Below are 19861 nucleotides of genomic sequence, written 5' to 3'. Positions count from 1 at the left end.
TGAAAGTTGTGTAAAATTGTCTTAGAGGCAATGATTTCTCACTTAAAAAATCAAAGATTAACATAAAACACAAACATTATAAAATATTACAGGTCATTTTCATTTCTCAAGAAATTAACAGTATGACAGTTCAGGAAAAAACAAGAAAAGATTGCATGCACCAAGAAGAAAAAAGCATAAAACTCAGTATTTTGTTTGCTCTTATACTTGTCTAGTTTCCTGTCATTGCTGCAGAGGATTCACAGAGCACATCATACATCTCTTGCATTGCTAAGCCTCCAGACCTCCAAACACAGAAGAAAGATTGAAGAAACCTGATTTAATTTTTCTTAAAAATGTTCCTTTTTTTTTTATTATTTTACAGTTTACCTTTGAAAATGCAACAATTTTCAAGGAGATTGTTGCCAAGTACAAGGAGTTCATTACAAAATCCATGAGGTTCCACCAATCGTGAATGTAGTCCTGTAGTCCACCATCCCACATCTGTTTAATTTCACCCCAGATAAAACCTGTAAATAGAACATAATTCATTAGGCATGAATATTAAGTTAAAAAAGGCTGTGACTATTCTAGACACTCAAGTCATGATAGATTGATTCTCCTTATATCAAATGTAAAGGGAAGGTGGATAAGTGCACTAAATTACACATCTAGTTAGGTGAAATTTCATTTTTCCACTGTTTCCGGAATTAATTTGTCACACAAACCCCTCTCCCCCAACCCGCAAAAAAAAAAAAAAAAAAAATCTGCTTGTACAATTTCTTTGGTTTTCCTCAATCTCTTTCTCATTGTATCCTAAAAAGTATAAAAAAGGGTCTTAAAATAAGTTACCAGTGTCAACGCAGTCCTTGGCAACAGATGCAATGCATTTCAGACTGGAAAATTTATGACTGCGGAACTCAATCCAACACAATATATTTTGATTGGAACCCACACAATAAGGAAGAGAATTTCTATTGTTATTGTCAATGCTGAACTAAAGTCTCCCTTTTCCATATGAAAGAGTAGTGTCTCCAGAAGAAAGTCTTTTGTTGACACCTTCCCTTGGGACATGAAGGAATTGAAACTGTTTTCAGGTGTGCAGAGCATACATTGTGCTAGACACAGTGAAACAGAAATATCCAATCCAAGTGGGAAATCTGGCACATTGTCTGACATGAACTTGGTTTAACAGCTTCAGAGACAACTGTGTGGAGATTCTTTAGTGCTATAAAAATGAAAACCACTCCAAACAAGATACTCCACATTATTCTATAATCTATTAATGAGACAACATGGAACATTTAGATGCATATTTCACATTATTATCTATAGAGTTTTTTTGATAACAGTACCATTACAGCTTTTAATTTTTCACAGTTAATTATTTTCTTGTAGGAATTTCTCACTTTGTGCTCATTAGAGGGGCAACATTCACCAGAAATAAGGCCAATCTCTTACATATTGGTGCTGAGATACAGTCAAATCAACACGGCCTCCTTTTTTTCACCTGCTCTTTTAGAAAATGATAAACAGATTTTGTGCAGGGGCCTACAGAGTTCTGCATTTTCTTAGTATGAGCCTAATTCTCTCCTTAAACCTTATCATTTTGTCTCAATGGGTCTTCTGGTTGACTGGATGGAAAACTTGTGACTTTTCTCAAGCATTATCTCTAAGAAGTAATTTCTGGCCTACTCGTTTGTGCCAGGTAGGTTTTTGAGTTATTATAGTGTAATTTTGTAGTGTACTATCTTGATTTTTCTGTCTCCTGATTTCATAAGGGGAAGTTCTCTGCCTCAGTAACTTCACCCTCAAATCTCAGACACATGGTCCCATATTGTTCCATGTGTCATCACCAATAATCACAAGCCTCGCAAGTATCTGAATCATCTGATTGATCCAGCAATTTTTATTTTCATAGGATGTCAGCATTCTGCAGACCTGGGACAACACACTCTGAGGAAGAACGGCGCTGGGAACAAGTAGACAGGAAAGTAGGCTATGCCATTTTACTGCCTACAATGGCCTAGACAGGCTGATTGCAACACTGTTTGTAGTGTAGCAGATAAAAGTAACCCAGAACACATAGAACTGTTACAAAGTGAACACTTATTTTCAAGGTGCAATCAGTTGCGCTGAGTGAGAGAACAGATGAACATGATTGCATGGCAATAGGGGTCAATATCCTCTAAGGGCACACGCTGCTACACTGCTGTTAGCTGCCCAAGTGCCATCACAAGGGCAGCACACCTACCCAAGGCTACTAGGGCAGGCTCCAACATGCCTGCCCATTTCAGCCAGTTAAATGACTTAACCATTTACTCTTCAAAGACCTGGTCACTCAGGATGTGCAGTATGAACATGGTGACAGCAGATCTGCCTCTCCCTTCTCTCCACAGTCCTCTCCAACCTTCAACACACAGTCCATGAACTTGAAAATGTCTCTGCTTGCTCTTCTACTACTTTTCAAGCATAACTTGTTAACACCCAATCACCATCAGGTCACAAAAGCAACTGTTTTGTGTGCTGCTACATCCCCTTCACATTTCAGACACTGTTCTGAATCACTGCTGCTCCACCTGCATTATAGCACATAAAAATCACCACTGTGCTGCAGAAGAATTCCTGGCTCCAGGCTCTAAGCCTAAGTCTGTGTAATACAGATATGACCCCTAAGTCACACGTCACTGAGCAGTGCCTTACTCTTTTTCATTTAAGAAAATTTCACTTAAAAGTTGCAGCATCTTGACATTGGCAAGACTGGTACGGCACAGAAAGCAAACAGCTGCATTGACAGGAGATCCCCAAATAAAAAGGCTTTGCAGAAATCAATACACACATTCATAGAATGAAATAAACTTTTTTGTAACTCTGATCAGAGTTAAGGATTCTCTTTAACGTACACTTTGAAAAGACAGTGATAGGTTGGGATGCAAAATAAGATGAATGCTTTAACAAGAGGCTTTAGGTTAATTGAAGTCTTCTGCCAAGAAGATATTCTATATTCTATTCAATATTCTATGGTTCACAACCAGACAAGACAAAGATGTGAACTGACACAGACTGCAATGAGGCTGTTCTCTGTAATACTGTTGCTCAGTATTGTATGCTTTGACAGCCCTGCCTAAAATATAATAGGATTATGTACAGATTGAAAAAAATTGCTGACTAATGCTGCTGCAGTTGGTCTGTTTTGTGAGTGAAAAGCCAGACTGTTTTTCCAAGCACTTCCTGGGCTCCAGAAAATGAAATGCAATTTCAAAGTTGACATTAACAGAGAAATACTGACCTATTATAAAATAGTGGAAGAGAGTATATAGTTGTTGTAAATTTGATCATTTTGAATTAGAAACACAATTAATCCAAGCTACCATAAATCTGGAAGTCATTTGGCAGCTGAAAGTTCTGAGTATACTTTGACATTGTATAGGTGGGAGTTCTAATTATTTTCTTGGTTCATCATTTTTATGTTCATCCTGATGCGTGTTCTTTTCAAGAAAATAGAAATGGAAAACTGGAAATCCCATGGTTTTACTGTCTGTAACAGAGATGTGATAGTTTTCTCTTCTTGCAGCCAAAGCACCTAAGTACAAACTCAATATATAAATACAGTTACTGAGATCCTACGTGACACCAGAGAACTTGAAGTTTCGCTGATGGATAGATGGATACTGCATTTGTGAAAGACACACAGCCCACATATGCACAGGAGAGCTGCCTACACATGCATTTCTGAAAGCAAACCTTGTCCTAAGTTTGATTGCTCAAATTCACAATTCCAGGGCAACCTCACCATGAAAGCTGTGATCAGTCTGCAGCTACCAGGTCTCCATGGAGAGGGATTCTTAGCGGGGCTCATCTGGAGCAATTAATGCTGGAAGAATTGGACTCTAGAGTTCGGTAAATCCTCCCAAGTGAGACTGAAGTGCTATCCTAGAAAAGTGTGCTCTGAAATCTCAGAGCCTTTGCACAAGGCTGAAGATGCCTCTAAGGCCCGGTGAGCTTACATGACGAAGGTATTCTGAACAGCAAACCTCAGAGATTCCCAGCTGTGCTGTTGAGGTTTAACTTACAGCAGCCAGAGGCCTTGGAATCTTTTTTGTAGTTCAGAAGTGTATCTTTTTACAAGAAGGAAGTGTCTGGGGGAAAGAAGTCAGACCACTCTTACCTCCACATGCTCTGACGCAACATGCTAGTTTTCAGGAAAAGTCTTGAAAAATCTATGGGTTGTTTTTTTTGTTGTTTTTTTTTTTTAAATACATCCAGAAATTAGAGCAGAATTATCTCCGTGACCTTGTACACTTTTGTACTTGGAAGATTAAAGGATAGCTGGATACTACCTGATTTTATTATGCAAAGAGGCTTCAGGACATTTCCAAACACGACCTGACATGATAGAAGAGCAGACATGCAGTGACAAGACTGTCTAATAGAGGCACTGTTACAGGAAGGAAAGAGAAACAGAGTTCAGGCAGTGCCTGATTATTAATGTGCCATAGCATCAACATTACTGCAAACTGACAGAGCTCATGTCAAAGCTACACATTCAGAAGCAAGAAAGCTAACATCTCAAAAAAACAGAGGGGACACTGCCAGCCTGCGCACATTGTAAAAAACCAGTATTTTTGTTGGGGAAAAACTGCTAAGAGAAACCAGCCAAAGACAGGGAGTAGACCTAAAAGCAAGAGCCTTTTTGGCAGTCAGCCTGGGGACAAGTTGCTTGCTCAAAGCCCTCTTTAGCTCTGTGGGAGGAAACGAGGATCTCCAAGGCAGTAATCCTGACATCTGCAGGTGGGTCAGTCTTCCCACTGGCTGAAAACGGAACCATGGAGGACCAGGCTTAATTAAAACAGATGTCTAACTTCCATATGCCTGTGTTTAACTGAAATAATTCCACTCAGAGCCGATTTCACTATTTTAGTTGCATATTCTTTGCTATATTCTGTTTGTCTCTTTGCTCCAACTGTCTTTCCTATCTCTTCATACCAGCTAGATTTAACACCTGCCTCTTAGACACTCACCTATCCATTCCATGCTGCTATCATTTATTGCCACTTACAATGAAATTATCAACATTATGCAGCTCTTCTGCCTCATTAATCAAGGACTTAAATTAAAAAGTTGAGGGTAAGACTTTCAAATACTTGCTGCATTGTTTATACCCACATATTAGAGAAATAAAAGAGAAATAACAGCATGGATATTTTGAAACAGCCTGAGATGACAAATTTCATTAAATGCCCATGGTTTTAATGGGATGAAATAGATAAATTCAGGGCAGGAATCTCACAGACCACATGGGGCCCTGGGAATGACAGACACCATGGAGGAGAGGTTTTGGAAAGCATTGTGGGTTATTATACATGCAAGCTGATCAATTTCAACCATTTCACTGAAGTCCAGTTTGCCTGAAGCAATAAAGGAATTAAAATTGATCAGATAAAATGAATTCAGAGAAATAAAATTTGTGAGCCAAATATTTCTTTTTGCAGCAAAATTTTCTGAGCATTAATGGAAAAAGTTGTTTCTTCTAAAATAATAAGTTTTATTCAAAGCAACAAAATGCAAATACATCTTAGAAAAACAAAAAGCACTGAAATAAAAATGTTCTTAGAAAGATAACATCTTCCATTAAAATTCTCATAATACTTTTAAAAATCCTTAAGAATTTAGAAATAAATATCACATACTGCATATGAATAATGTGTGGATGCATTAATAAATATACACTAATAAGATTATCTTTTATTTTAGATTTTTATCTAAAGAGATTAGATTATTTAGAGATTTTGGTTTCGAATCTGTATTTCCAGTCTTGAAGTCTTTGGATATTAGATACTGAAATGTCTTTTCAAAAAAGTAGATCTACTTTTCTTTTCAAAAATTAAGACTGATGGCAAACCTTGCAACTTTGAGCAGGGCAACAACTCAATAGTGTTACAAAAATTCTCTGTTCCTTTGGATAAAGCCTTGGATTAAATAGCGTGTTTTAGTGCTGACAGACAACTTTGGGTTAAAAAACATTTTGGATCTATCCTGTTTGATCCTTTATAGCTACCTAGACCTGCAATTTTACTCTTAAGGGACACTTCTTTTAGTGTCATGCAAAGAAACAAACAACAAAGAAATAACTTCCCTCTGAAATCCATTCAAATGATTTTTAGGTTCTAAGGAAAAAACTTGGACACAGCCTATCTAAATTCCTATGTTGTACTGAAACTTGAGCAACTGCAAAAACATTTTTCCAGCAACTGTGGAAATTCACAAAGATTTATGCCATCTCTAAAACAGTGCCTTTTGTTGTTTATAATTATAATTATGGTTTAAGTCTTACTGTGAATAACAATAACATCAAATTGTCAGAGAGAGATATGAAAGGCAATATCCCGAACTATGTTTGGTCTCAAAAAGTTTTGTGAATCCCTTGCTAATTTTGGCCTTACCTTTCCCACAAAAGGTTGGTTGCTCTGTGCTATTTCTGTTCCTTACCATTAAGTGATGGGAAGCAAGAGGTTCCTTGGGGTCAATCTCTCCATGCCAAGATCAACAACAGCCTTTTAGTATGTTTCTTGGGGAACATATTTCTGCTGGGCTGTGAAACCATTTAACTGACAAACTCAACTTTGCTCTGCTATGTTTTGTAGTTTTTCACAGATACAAGAAGAAGTGAGACAATCTGCTAATGATCTAAAGCTCAGTGAAGCAAAGTCCTTCCAGAGAATTCAGTATTAATAAGGCTAGATAAAGATCTTCTGTATTACACCTGGGCTGATGAACTGATCTCTGCTGAAGGTATATGAAGGTAACAAGAAGCATCCTGGCATAATTCAGGGGCTTCCACTCTCTGGAGCATATTTTGTTAACAGGGTACAACTATTTCAAGAGAACATGCACAAAATCAAACACACACACTTCTGGCTTTCCCATGGGTAAATGGCTGTTTGTGGGAGGAACAACAGTGCACAGTGCCTGGGTCCTGTGTCAGGCAAAGAAGTGGGAATGACATGGCCAGAGGCACCATTAAAAATACTTTCCAAGGAAAAGGTCACCTGGCTTTTTTTTTTTTTTTTTATTATAATAGAAACAAAAAATTTTTCTTTGGCCTTCCTTTTGGAAATAACAAGACCATTCTAGATCAAATCTTAAAGTACAAAAAGCCACATATCAGCCAACACCACCATCAACCAAAGAATAAAATAAAATAATCTATACAGAAAATATCTACCTTAAATACTTACAACTTGAGTTAAAGTAATTGAGTAAAATGCCCTATTATGGCAAGATGCAGGCAGTGTGAAGAAGTGGTCTCCTGATATTTAAATAAATAATTTCATTACTGAGTCTAGTTTTGGAATACTTAGCAAAGAAAAGATATTAACTGGCTGAAGTGTTCCTAATGGAAGACCATCAAGCTAAATGGGGTCTGGACCACATGATATACAAGAAGAGGTTGAGGGAGCTGATTTTGTTTAGGCTAAAGAAGGGAACACGGATGGGAGGTTAATATAATCAAAGCTCAGGTGATTAGAACATGGTAATATTACTGCCAAGGTTATAAGTTTGATCCCTGTATGGCACATTCACTTAAGAGATGGTCCTTGTGGGTCCCTTCCAACTCAGAATGTTCTGTGATTCTGTGTTGCTGCTGTCATCCACTAATGAAATGGCTGGTTCAGAAGAGCTGGAACCAGACTTGTTCTAGAGGTGCACATTGGAAGGACGAGCCATAATGGTTGCATGTTGTGGCATGGGATATTGCTACTAGTATCAAGAAAAAAGAGTTTACCAGTTGCTAGACACAGGCACTGTGACAGAGAGGCTGTGAAATATTCATCCCTGGGGAAATGAAAGACCTGACTGCACAGGAACCTGAACAATGTGACCTGTCTTTGCAGGTAGCCTGTGTTGAGCAGCACTTTGGATTTAATGGCCTTTTGTGGTCATTATGTGCATTACCCTTCCTTAAACAAAGTTGTGTTCCTGCTTTGTCTGGGGTTGTTTTCCCCCTCTGTGCTATATATGTCACTATTGGTTATCTACTGCTCCATCTCACCAGCCATACTACCTTCTATATCTGCTCCCTGAAACATGTCGGTTCATACTAAATGTTTAATTTTTTACACAACACTTTCTTGACCTAATTTAGAAGACGATGCATACTGTACCCACCCCCTCTATGATCAGTTATTCTGAAGTGTCTTGCTGTGCCATCAGTTTGGATGCACATTGTGCTAAGGACTGACAAGACCATACACTCCCATACATACCACCAGCAGTTTGCTAACCACAAATGTTTGCAATTTAGCACAATCCCAAACATCCACATTCTCTATAGATTCATTGTACTCCAATAGTATAAACCATTCTGACAGAAAGGATAGGAACACATTGTTCAAGAGATCCAGTAAGACTGTATTCCTGCTCCAGGAAGGCTTTTGAACAATGCAATTAAAACAAACATTTAAATATGACCATAAAAGAGCAAAAAACTCATCAAAATAAATTGTCTAAAAAATGTCTATTTCTGCAGCCACTATGAAAAATTGCCAGGGTACTTTTTAACCACAACTACTGAACATTAATTTTTTCTGTTTGATGCCTTTCTTCTCTGAATTTTGTAGCATTTGCTGGTGAAGCACATGCCCACTGTGAGGACACTTATTACACTCACTGCTAGATTTGAGGCCATGGTTTAGGACCAAAGAAGAGCTATGACAAACCTACAGGGATCAACATGATCCTTACATGAGCTGCAGTTAAGGCACACAGAGGGTGAAATTGGGTCTTACTTGATTTCCCCTCTGAATCACTGCTGTCATACTCAGAGAATACTCAGCAACTGGATGGGAAATATGATGATAGGAAAAGCTGTTCTTCCTTACTTTTTTCCTCAAGATGATATTCTTGATTTTCCTGTTCATTTTTCAACGGTGATAGATTCTCTGCTATAGAAAACAGGCCTATATTTCTGTAGTGTGAAGCAACTGTTAATAATTAGATAACAATTAATTTTCCTTATGAGCCAAAGCTTATTTGTTTAAGCGCAAGGACAGGAGATTCTGACCCTTGCAACTGAGAAATTTTTCCACAACTACTTCTTAAGGTTCTGACAGCCTTGTAACAGTGACTTACTGTTCCATGGATAATCACCACATACTGGAGCACCACTTGTGTAATCATCTAATCATGTAAAAGACAAAATTAATGCAGAAGTTTCCTCAAGAGACTTTTAAAATGCAAAATTGATAGTCTCCATGGAAATGTAGCCCAATACCAGTTTTTCCTCTGAGCCTCCTACTCTAGTGACACTTTTAATATGTGTTAATTATGCACATCCAGCCTTCTATTACATCGTAGTTGGGAAATACTAATTACTATTTGCTCACTGGAGAGCTTAGGTCACTATGGACTGTCTTGAAGCTTCTTAAGTTGCATGAAATATTTGTGTCCTGAAGCTCAGGTTGATGAGAAACCTGCAACAGTGAGCTCTCCTTCCTCTCTGAATTTTAAGAGATATAGTATCAAAATGCAAACTACATCCACAGCTATTTGAATTAAGAAAAACAAAAAAAATATATATTGTTTAAAATATTAACAGTTTTGACATGTAATTGCTGCTCCAGGATATCCTTTCCCAAGGAAGTATTTTCGTGGTCATGTTGCAGGTTTCAGAGAAGAATTATAACCCTAGAGCCACACTAGTTTTGACTCAGACAAAATTTTTTGTTTACATCCAGAAAATGCAGAGGTATCTCTATGTACCTCAGAAATAGTCTCCCTTGAAAAGCGCTTCATTTACTCTTTTTAAGGATACTGCATAATTCTATGCAGTATCTCTATGAAGAGATGAGACAACAAACTAAATTGCAGCCTAGAAACAAACCTTAGCTTATTGATAAGGACTTAAGAAAAATATTGAGTTTATTAAAAGATGACTAGACTACAGTTTGTATGTATATGAATAGGAAAAGAGCAGGGTTTGTCTGAGATTCATTCCTTTAGAAAAACAACCACCATCACCAAAAATGCACTGAAAAAACTAACCAACCAAAAATCCATCAAAAAAAATTAACAAAAACAACCTCCTCAACAAAAATCAACCAAATAGAAAAACTCAACATGAAAAAGACTCAAATATACAAACAAAAAAGCTGAAATAGGCACGTTCATCACATGCTGTGAGCTGGAACGTCCTGTGGAGAAGTGTGTCTCTTTCAGTAGTAGGGGGAAATCAGGTACCAAATGAATTGCTTTAAATTATGATGGGTGAATCTGAGACCTCATTATTTGGCTGGGCTAAGGCACTACAGCAACCAAAACCTAAAGCTGAGCACAGAAAATGTGAAACTGGAACAGGAAACTGCTAGTTATGAAACACTAGAGATCAGTGTGCAAAATGCATCATTTTGGATGCAAGAGATTTTGGAAGGCATGGTTTTCCTGAACAGCACCATCTCGACTGACTCCAAGCTATTTAACCAATGGTATCAAAATATTGACTTTCATCCATGCTCATGAGCCTTTGTTTACGGAAGTGGCTCCCTTGACTTGACCTGTATTGCTTGCAGATGAAAGGTTTGTTCAGTAGAGGCATGATCCAGCCATATGAGTCTATACTGAAAATATAAATGTTGCTTTTAGAAATGATAGTCATCTTAAAAACCATAATTCTCAGGGTTAACGGCTTCTTCAAACAAGTGCTTTGGGATGCTGAGTTACTTAAACATCTTCCTAAGTAAACAACTATGTCGGAGGTTGAGGGCAATAGAGGTTCTTTCTCCTCCCACGGAATGTTTTCTGGAGAGGAGCTAGTCACTAAAATTTTTGAATTGCCTTTACCAGAAACTAGCTCTTGCCCTTGTCAAATTGTGCCTCTTTCTTTCAGCTCTATTAAAAGACAGGTTAATGACAAAATCCACATTGGCATGTCAAGGTCTAAGAGTCAGCTATGCATTTGTTCTTATTATCCTTTAGCTCCAGGGTACTGTGAAAGCTGAACAGATACTGACCACCTACTATTTTGGAAGGCCGGACAGAAAAGATACTAATATCTCCTCCGGGCATGGCAAAGCACTGAAAAGCATCCTGCTCCTCCTCAGTATTGTAGCATTTATTTCTAAGGAGGTAATGTATAAAGATTAGTTTTTATATTAGTTTCTTGTTTCTGAATGGTATAAAACTGGGAAAATTAACTGTAGGATTTTTTTTCTTTTAATATTTAAATGCGAAACTTGCTTACAGAACTTAGTCTGATTTGTCTGTAAGAAATACCAGTCTAGAAAACCTCCCAGATTGAATAATTTCTTTGCAATAATCTTAGATTTTGGCTTTTTTAATGTATTAGAAATATCTACCCAGTCAAGGAAAACACACATCACGGTGAAGGCTAGTGTTGAGGACTGCTATACTACCATAGGGAAAATCCCAAAAATTCAGTTCACCTTTGGAAGGCAGGTTCTTCAGTGATTTGTCAGGTGCCTGGCAAATAAGTGCGGGCAGGGTTTGCAGTCATGGACACTTGTTTTGCTAAGTGAAAAGCAGATGTATACCTGTCTCCTGCTTCCCACAGTGCTCTACCAAGGCACATAGAGAGGAAAATCCAATGAATTATTGCTCTCCAGAAAGGCAAACAAGTGTATTACAAATTCAACACTGTGAAGTAAATTATATGAGATCAATGGGGCCAAAAACCTTGACAGTTGCATTGCTCTAAAGAAAGCCACATGTTTGTTAAATGGAAGATACACAGTATCCTAATGAGAAGCTCTGGGAGAAGTAATAGTATCAAATTCCCACCAAAATTTCAGAAATTTTTGCACAGGTAACTGTCTATGTGATGACAATTTTAATGACTATATCAAACTTAAATTCTAACAGTTAAGACTACTAAGTCCCTCCTTCTATAATTTTATTTTAGACAAATATATTTGCCCTGACCTGGTCCAACTTGTGTTGATTCTTAAAATAAGAAAAAGGGGAGAGACCACAGCAAACTGAGAGAAATTACCACATGGCAGGGTAGACAGGCAAAGTTAGGGAGCACCTAAGATAACACCAGGATCACAGGATGGAAGGATCACGTTTAAGGATGCCATGGCCCACACAAAGTAGGCTTTCAATAACACCAGACCAAAATTTTAATTTTAAACTATGAGGATAAATAGGTAAGTTTGTTTGTTTTGTTTTTTGTTTTTTGTTTTTTGGTTTTTTTTTTCATTTAAAAAATGCTAGGGAATTTTCTTATTCTTTCTGATATAGGATATTTGGTTTGAATTGAGTGACAAGTTCTTGTACTGAAAAAATACTCTGTGTGCATATTTTAATGAAAATACTCACTTTAAAACGCTGATCATCACTATTTGCAATAGATACATCTGTCATTTAGAAAGAAGGATACTGTAGGTAACTAAGGTTAGTAGTAATGCTACAGAAATTGCATTATTCCTTATTTCCCTAAATGAAAAATAATTCTTGTAGCAAAAGGAATCTTTTTAAAAGTACATTAGCAAATTAACAAAATGGACACTTAGAAGAAACAGGAAGATTTCTGGTCTGGAGAAAATAGATATTAAAAAGAAAAACAATATATATGTTTCAGGGCACTGCATAGGAAGGAATCCTTGATATCTTTTGGTTTTCCTCACTGTAATCTATCAGATGATGGATTTTCAAACTCTACTATTTGTCTACGTTGTCAACTACTCTTACTAAGCACCGGAGGAGATGCTTGACCATTTGCCTGCTTTGGTAGATTAATAATTCATGTCAGAACTCTGCTGTATCCTGCCTCCGGAACGCTTGGCAAAACCACAGTGGTCAAAATACTTTTCACTGTATTGTCTTTAGTAATACATTTACCCAGGACCCACGGTAATATCATCCACTCGACGATGGTTGGTGGGGGTCCCTGCATGCTGAGGTCTGACCTGTCGATGTGCTGAGAGGCAAGCAGCAGCAGGAACAGAAAAGTCAAGTACGATGCAGTATGGCAGATAAATTTGATAAATGGCTTTCTGATGAACAGCCCCAATGGGCTTTTGGGAGCTATCAGGTAGCACACAGAGAAGACTGGGAAAAGGAGTCCTATCACAACACATGTCAGCATCTTCACTGCCCAGTGTCGCCTCCGCCATCCGGGGAACTCGTCGTACCAGCGGGACGCGAGCAGCTGCTGGCAGTTGGGCTGAGCAACAAACTACAGAGAGAAGAAAGGAAGAGAGTTAGTTTCCTGCTACCTCTGTAAAGTTTTTTCATTCTGTGTATCTTTAGTAGATAGATATTTTAAAAATTCAAATAAATCCACAGCCTGTGCAAGCCCACTCATACTGATTATACCAGTAAGACAGGGCTGGGTCAGCCTGCCTTTCTTTCAATGCCAAAAGTATAGTACAGAGAAACAACATTTACTTTTCACAATAAAGCTTCACTTTCTCATTGGCTGAGTACACAAGGAGTCAACAGACTGCAAAACACATGGACTTGAAAACCTGACTTGAAACTGAAAAGCAAGTTGACAAACACTTGTATTATTTAATCAGCAACATTTGTGGAGAATTCACCGAACATGAGGTAGAAGTTGATATGAAACCTAGGAGCACAACTGAGGTCTGCAAACAATGAAACAACTCCACAGTCATGAACAAACTGTTCTCAGTGTGTTCCCTGCTAATTCTCTAAAAATCAGGTTTACATGCTTTAATACTGACAACACTCTAACAGATGCATTACAAAATGCTTAAACAATGTGAACTAACCACTAGCATTCCTCAGTGTTTCACTAACCCTTGTCAGTATACACACCTATCCTGTGCCATACTTTATGGTCTATCTGTTACCATGATGGAATTTTATTTTTTAGAATATGATCCTTAAAACTGAACTTCACAAAAAACCCTCAAAACCAAGTAAGTATTTAATATTTTTATTTAATACACTCACACATGTATGGATGTATTATGTACATACAGTGAATTAAATCATTAGCTGAATACTTAGTAAAGCTATGCAGAAACTTTTTTTTCTCATTACAAAATTTTATTTTTTCACTAAATAATTTCAGATTTGAACTTGAATCAAATGCATCTATTTTGGGATCAAACATTATTTTGATGATATTTATAACCACAGGAGCCAAGTTCCTTTGGGGATGAATAACAGGTAACTTCTCAAACTGCTTCTAAAATCACTAGGATTACTACTGGTAAAAAATGCTCTTTAGATTGGAATGAAATGAGAGTCAGCATGCATCTTTCTATATATGTCTGGATCTTGTCAGAATTGATTACCTCAGCCAAATTTAAACCTGGTGTACATTAATGAAATGTCAGAGTCTCTTGTAGAGACCAATTTGCCTACAAGACTCCAGCAGTGAAGCTGCCTCTGACTGCTGTGAAAGGTAAGAAAATTTACTCCTACTGTAAGGATCTTGAAAACAACCTTAAGGAAGAGCAACAGAGTGTAATCCTATGTTAGGAAAAATGCATTCTTAAGGTTCCAGGTTGTTTCTTTCAAGGTACAAATGTCTGGAATAATAGTGTATGTGGTCATAGCAGATGGTTTCAAAGTTATGTTTTTGCCAAGTTTATTTTCTCTAAGACATTTTTCAACTTAATTATCTTGAGTAGGTACAGATCAGTGCTTTCCCTGACTAGTGAAAAAGTGTGACTCATGGAATAATTCCTCAATAAAATATTTTTTCTCTTTTTGCCCATAGCAGGTCCATGTTTGCTTCCTCCTTTCCATAGTATCTTCCCATTATGTATCCTCTCCCCTAAAGTAATCGGTTCCTAAGTCTGGCTTGTGCCCCCTTACTAAAAACCCTTGGCCGCCCTCACAGTGTTGGGGAACCTACACTATGAAGGAACAGCTGCCAGTGGCCAGCAAAGGCTGGTAACAGATGTAGGGGACCTACTCCTTGCCAAGCACAGCTAAAAGGGAATTTATTTTCCTGTTTGCAATGTAGGAAAAATTAAATAAAAGACAGGAGTTTTTCCAATGACCAAAGACTGGGCTACCCTGGGACTGGGCAGACCAGAACTGCCCAGAGGTACCTCATGCCATGAGGAGATCCTTGCTGAATGCACCATCTGGAGGATGCTCCATGATGGGGTGGGCACTGCACTGCTTAGTTCTAATCTTTAAACAGATTAATATGCAAAACCGCCAGTGTTAATCAAAAAAGCATTTCTGAGCAGGCTTAAAAAAAATGCCTCTTGTCTTCTAATAACCATATTAGATTTTATGGTGTTGGCACTGTGTGGCTAAGGTACAAAGTGTCAAGGACGGTGTTCTGAGGCACAGGAAGTCTTTCAGTAAGGGCAGAAAAATTTCAAATCCCAGACACTGAAGTGACAATTTTTAAAGTAATAATTTCATAAGAAATTAACAATCACTTTTCTTCAAAATATGACTGTGACAAGAGAGTTCTAGCACTGGTTGGATCCTCTGATTACAAAAGAAAACTTATATAGACTAGACATTTTATATGGCTGGAGTCAGATGGAGCAGCCTCGGTAATGGGCTTTAAATTACTTGCTTGACATAAAATACGTAAGAAACAACTAATGGTATGGTATGGAGCAAGCATATAAAATCCTCTGTCTGCATTTAAAGAGCTGTATGCATAGGGAGGCAGTTCTTGTGCTGCAGGCAAAGGTCTATAACAGAAAACACAACACAGTGTTTTTATCTATAGATAATATAATGCATTTCTGAGTGGTCCAAATATCCAGTTTCATGCTGGTGTTTTTAATGTAACAACATGTTGGCAATGTCCTGAACCAACAAAAATATGTCCCTTCACTGAAGACTTTTCTTAGTAGGTCTGAGCTTCATTTGCCATATAACATTAGCTATAAACCAATCCAAAGATTTCTTCGGAAATTTGGAAAATTATCCCTAATCTCTTGCTGAAACTTCTTTTAATTTATCAATGAATTGTATGACATTAATAAAAATGTCCAAATGAATTCTCACAGGCTTGACTACTACTTTCATTTTTGTGGTTCCGAGTTCATATGCTGTGAAATATGGTCAATAGTTATAGCTCCATTTATTACATTAGCTAAAAAATGAAGGAAAGTTTTGAACACAGAAAAATTATACCCTGATGAAAGAAAAGTGTGCACAGAACCCTACGGTCTTCTTCAGCTGCACAGAAAAAGTGAGTTTGTCCCTTCTGGTCCTTGTGGAGAACCAGAGGAAAGAAGGGGAAGACGTTTTCATGCTTCATAAGTAAATATTTGAGAGCATACAGGAACTGGGGGCAGGGAAACCTCCCTGGGACTCACAGTGCTGCCCATGTAGCCTCTCATACACATTACTCACAGGTAACAAAAAGTTAAATAGATCAAGTAATTTAATCTGTGAATAATATATTTTATTTGATTAATATATTTTATTACTGATTCCAAATTCTTATTACACTTTTAATTTATCCACTGAAAAACCTTTCTCTACCAAAAAAAAATAAGCAAAAGTCTTGATCACAAAATTCTCTGGTCAATTCACATTTATATTACAACCATTAGAAACTTTTCTATTACAAAGGAAGAGTAAAAGTAGATGGAAGAAAGACATGCTCCAGCACAGGACAATTCCTGTGTAAATGGATGGCATTGCATCTAAGATGAACATATATTAAAGCTAAGTAGACACCTAAGTCCCCTGATGAACTTGGAGATAAGAAAAAAAAAGTATTAAAAACTATTTTACGCAGGTATTTTGTGACTACCAGAAATAGAAATACTCTGTGACATTAATTTGCCAGTTCTGCATTGCCTATGCCAAAATATTTTCACTGTAGTATAATTTTCTTCCTTAATTGGAGAGATTTGAGGTATTCTTTTATTATTCTTGAGTATCTTTTGTACTGTCAGTATTATGTTATTTGACTTTGACATTGTCTCCACATAATTAGCAATCAGCAAGTTTATATTTTCACATTATGATGGCTTCCAATGGCTTCCAGCAGTTTGTAATTACACAAGGGATTTTTGCTATATGATTAGTCCCGATTTCACACCTTTAGCTCCTTCATAGAGTCTGTCCATCTGAAAATGTTCTGGTATTCATTCTCTCACTGTCATGCTGAGAATTGGCTCTTCCCTGAGACCGTTGAAAACCAAAAATTATTCACAGTGCCAGCAAAAATAATCTGGTATAAATAATAATAGAGCCTGATTCTAGTGTTATCCAAGCATACATAACACAGAATTTAATATTCACTACTGATTAAATCTGATCTTTGGTTTTGCTAGAATACATCTCTCAGTCAATGAAATGTTGAAGAAATAACACAACTCATAATATTAACTATATATGGTCTTTAAAGAAATAATATATAATCAGAGTAAGTTGTCAGCTCTTTACCATACCACAATGTTACCTTCAAGTATTTGTTTCACTCTATTATTAAATACAAAAAGATATAAAAAACCTCCACTTGTAACAGGGTTCTCATTTTTACATTTATAAAAGCAGCCTAACAAAATCTGAGGTCCAAATTAAATTCTCATTCTGACATCAATAGGTGAGTATGTTATATAAAAAAGGATGCAATTTGTCATCTAGAATTGAAAGCTGCCAAAGAAAATTTTTTTTTCTTTTCTGACACATTCAAGTTATGCTGTAGCACAAAGAACTATCTCAGCATTCTATAACAAATGAATGTTAAAGACATTTTTGATGAGGAAACAGTGAAAAACATTTATCATAAACTTTCTTATTAATACTTTTATGAAGTCATGGCCAGATTCTCTGTTGTGCTGTGCTGTACTGCCATTACAGACACATTGTAGGAAAGGTTTGCTCTGAGGTCTGCTGCTTTGTTGCACACACTTCCCAATGATTGTGCTCCCATTTGACAAGACTCAAGCATAACTGCTTTTTCTTCCTCTAGAATACTTTGCTTTACATATTTTACAAATTTTCATGGATATTTAAAGAAAACTTAAGATCTTCTATTTAGTTTAACTTCAAATTCAAATGTCAGTATTTTCTATCTATTGTTGTGAAAAGCATTAGTGCTAATGACAGATTCAAGTCCCAATCTCACCAAGAAGACTCCTAAATTCAGTAGATTTTTTCTCCCTTTAGAGTTGTCACTGCATGTTCTTTTCTATATCTTCCCCCAAAGGCTGTATTTGAGAATTTCAGTGCTTACTCTGCGAGGACTGCTTCATTAAGACAAACAGCATTTAATTGCAATTTAAATGCTTTAATGTTATTGACTAGATCAGCTCTACATTTTCCTTTCCAAAACCTAGGGACCGTGTTCTGGATTCCTTTGGGTACAGTTATAATGAGTGTTTTCTGCCTCAGGCCAGAAACCCTGATTCCTGCACCAAATCCTATGAATCTTCTCAGGTCCTTCCTTTCTAAATCTTGGGCCAGCTGGAGCGGACCATCACAATAATCATGATTCGTGCTGGATGCAAACCACTGGTCAACTTTTACTCAGCTCTATCTGCAGCTGTGTCCTTAAGGGGACCAAGGAGCTCACTCGGTCTCATGGTTTAACCCCCATCTGGCAACAAAATACCACAGAGCTGCTCACTCACCACCCCATTCCTCTCAGTGGGGTGGGGAGGAAAATTGGGAAAAGGTAAAAACCATGGGTTGAAATAAGAACAGTTGAACAATTGATTAAAGTATTATAAAACAACAATAAAAATGATAAAGTAAAAAAGAGAAAGGAATAACGCCCAAGAGAAACAGGTGACGCACAATATGGTTTCCCACCTACAGCTGAGTGCTGCCCAGCCCACCCCTGAGCAGAGATTGGCCCCATTTAACCAGCTTCCCCCAGTTTGTATATTAGGCACGACATTCTAAGGTATGGAACATTCCTTTGGCCAGTTTGGGTCACCTCTCCTGGCCACGCTCCCTCCCAGCCCATGGCAGAGCATGGGACACTGAGGTGTCCTTGGCTTCGGGTGAGCACTGCTCAGCAACAGCAAAACATCAGCGTCTTATCAACATTATACTCATGCTAAACCCAAAACTCAGCACTGTAGCAGCTACTAAGAAGAAAATTAACTCCATCCCAGCCAAAAACAGGACACTTGGGATCAGAGCACCAGACCACACCACCTTGTATATGATCAGGACAACCTGTCACATCAGATCCCTTTACCAGAGCAAATTCACAGCACAGATGCCTTCATCATAAAATCCAGAGCTTACATTCCTCTCACCAAGAATAGAGTACAATTCCAGGGGGTTTTATTTTAATTATTCTACTGTGTAACTTCAAATATGAGGAGGAAAGAAACAAAATAAAAGGAAAATAGAAAAGTAAAAACTGAAATGCTTTATTAGAAGGATTAATGACATTGCAGCTTTGAGTATTTTAAATTTCTCATTTGCTACATCAACACAAGCAGAAGCTCTTGCTTTGATTCATTACTCCTTCTCAGTAAAATGAATCATTACAGAAAAAAACCTATTAAATATCTATTAAATAAGTCAAGACTTATCTATAATTGCAGTGATTCTGATTAATTGCTTAGAAAAGGCAATGGCAACTGAAACTAGAATTCAGTTGTTAGGAACCAGCTGTGCCTGAATAGCTTTGTTAGACTTCCCAGTGGTAAAGGAAAATTAATCCGTTATTGGGCTTTGAGATGCCAAATTATTTGGCATCATTGGGATTAATTATTGGACAAATCATTGGGATGACTGTGTAAAACAGCTCAAAATTTCAGAATTGTGATGTTGGTATAATACTTGTAGCTCCCACTCTGGGCAAGTGTTAGAACCACCATGATTCAACACATTTTTGTAGGGAAAAACAATTACAAAAGCCCTGTAAGTATCTGAAGACAAAATAAAATGTGAACTTACTTCTCTTATACTGGTTTTGCACACCTAGCTGATGTAT

General features: G+C 37.3%; 1 protein-coding gene across 3 annotated transcripts in view; it reads right to left on the bottom strand.

Moving 5' to 3' along the window:
* TRPC4 (transient receptor potential cation channel subfamily C member 4) overlaps positions 1-19861 on the bottom strand; it is a 126485-nt gene that overhangs the window by 24360 nt on the left and 82264 nt on the right. For all 3 annotated transcript variants that reach the window (XM_058829371.1, XM_058829373.1, XM_058829374.1), the window contains 2 exons: positions 12838-13174; positions 370-509 (listed from right to left, as the gene is read on the bottom strand). In XM_058829371.1, the coding sequence (XP_058685354.1) occupies positions 370-509; positions 12838-13174 (477 nt within the window). The remainder of the gene's footprint in view (positions 1-369; positions 510-12837; positions 13175-19861) is intronic.

This window comes from Poecile atricapillus, chromosome 1, assembly GCF_030490865.1.
Source record: "Poecile atricapillus isolate bPoeAtr1 chromosome 1, bPoeAtr1.hap1, whole genome shotgun sequence".
NCBI classification, from domain to species: Eukaryota; Metazoa; Chordata; class Aves; order Passeriformes; family Paridae; genus Poecile; species Poecile atricapillus.
This window is presented reverse-complemented; position numbering and strand designations above follow the sequence as displayed.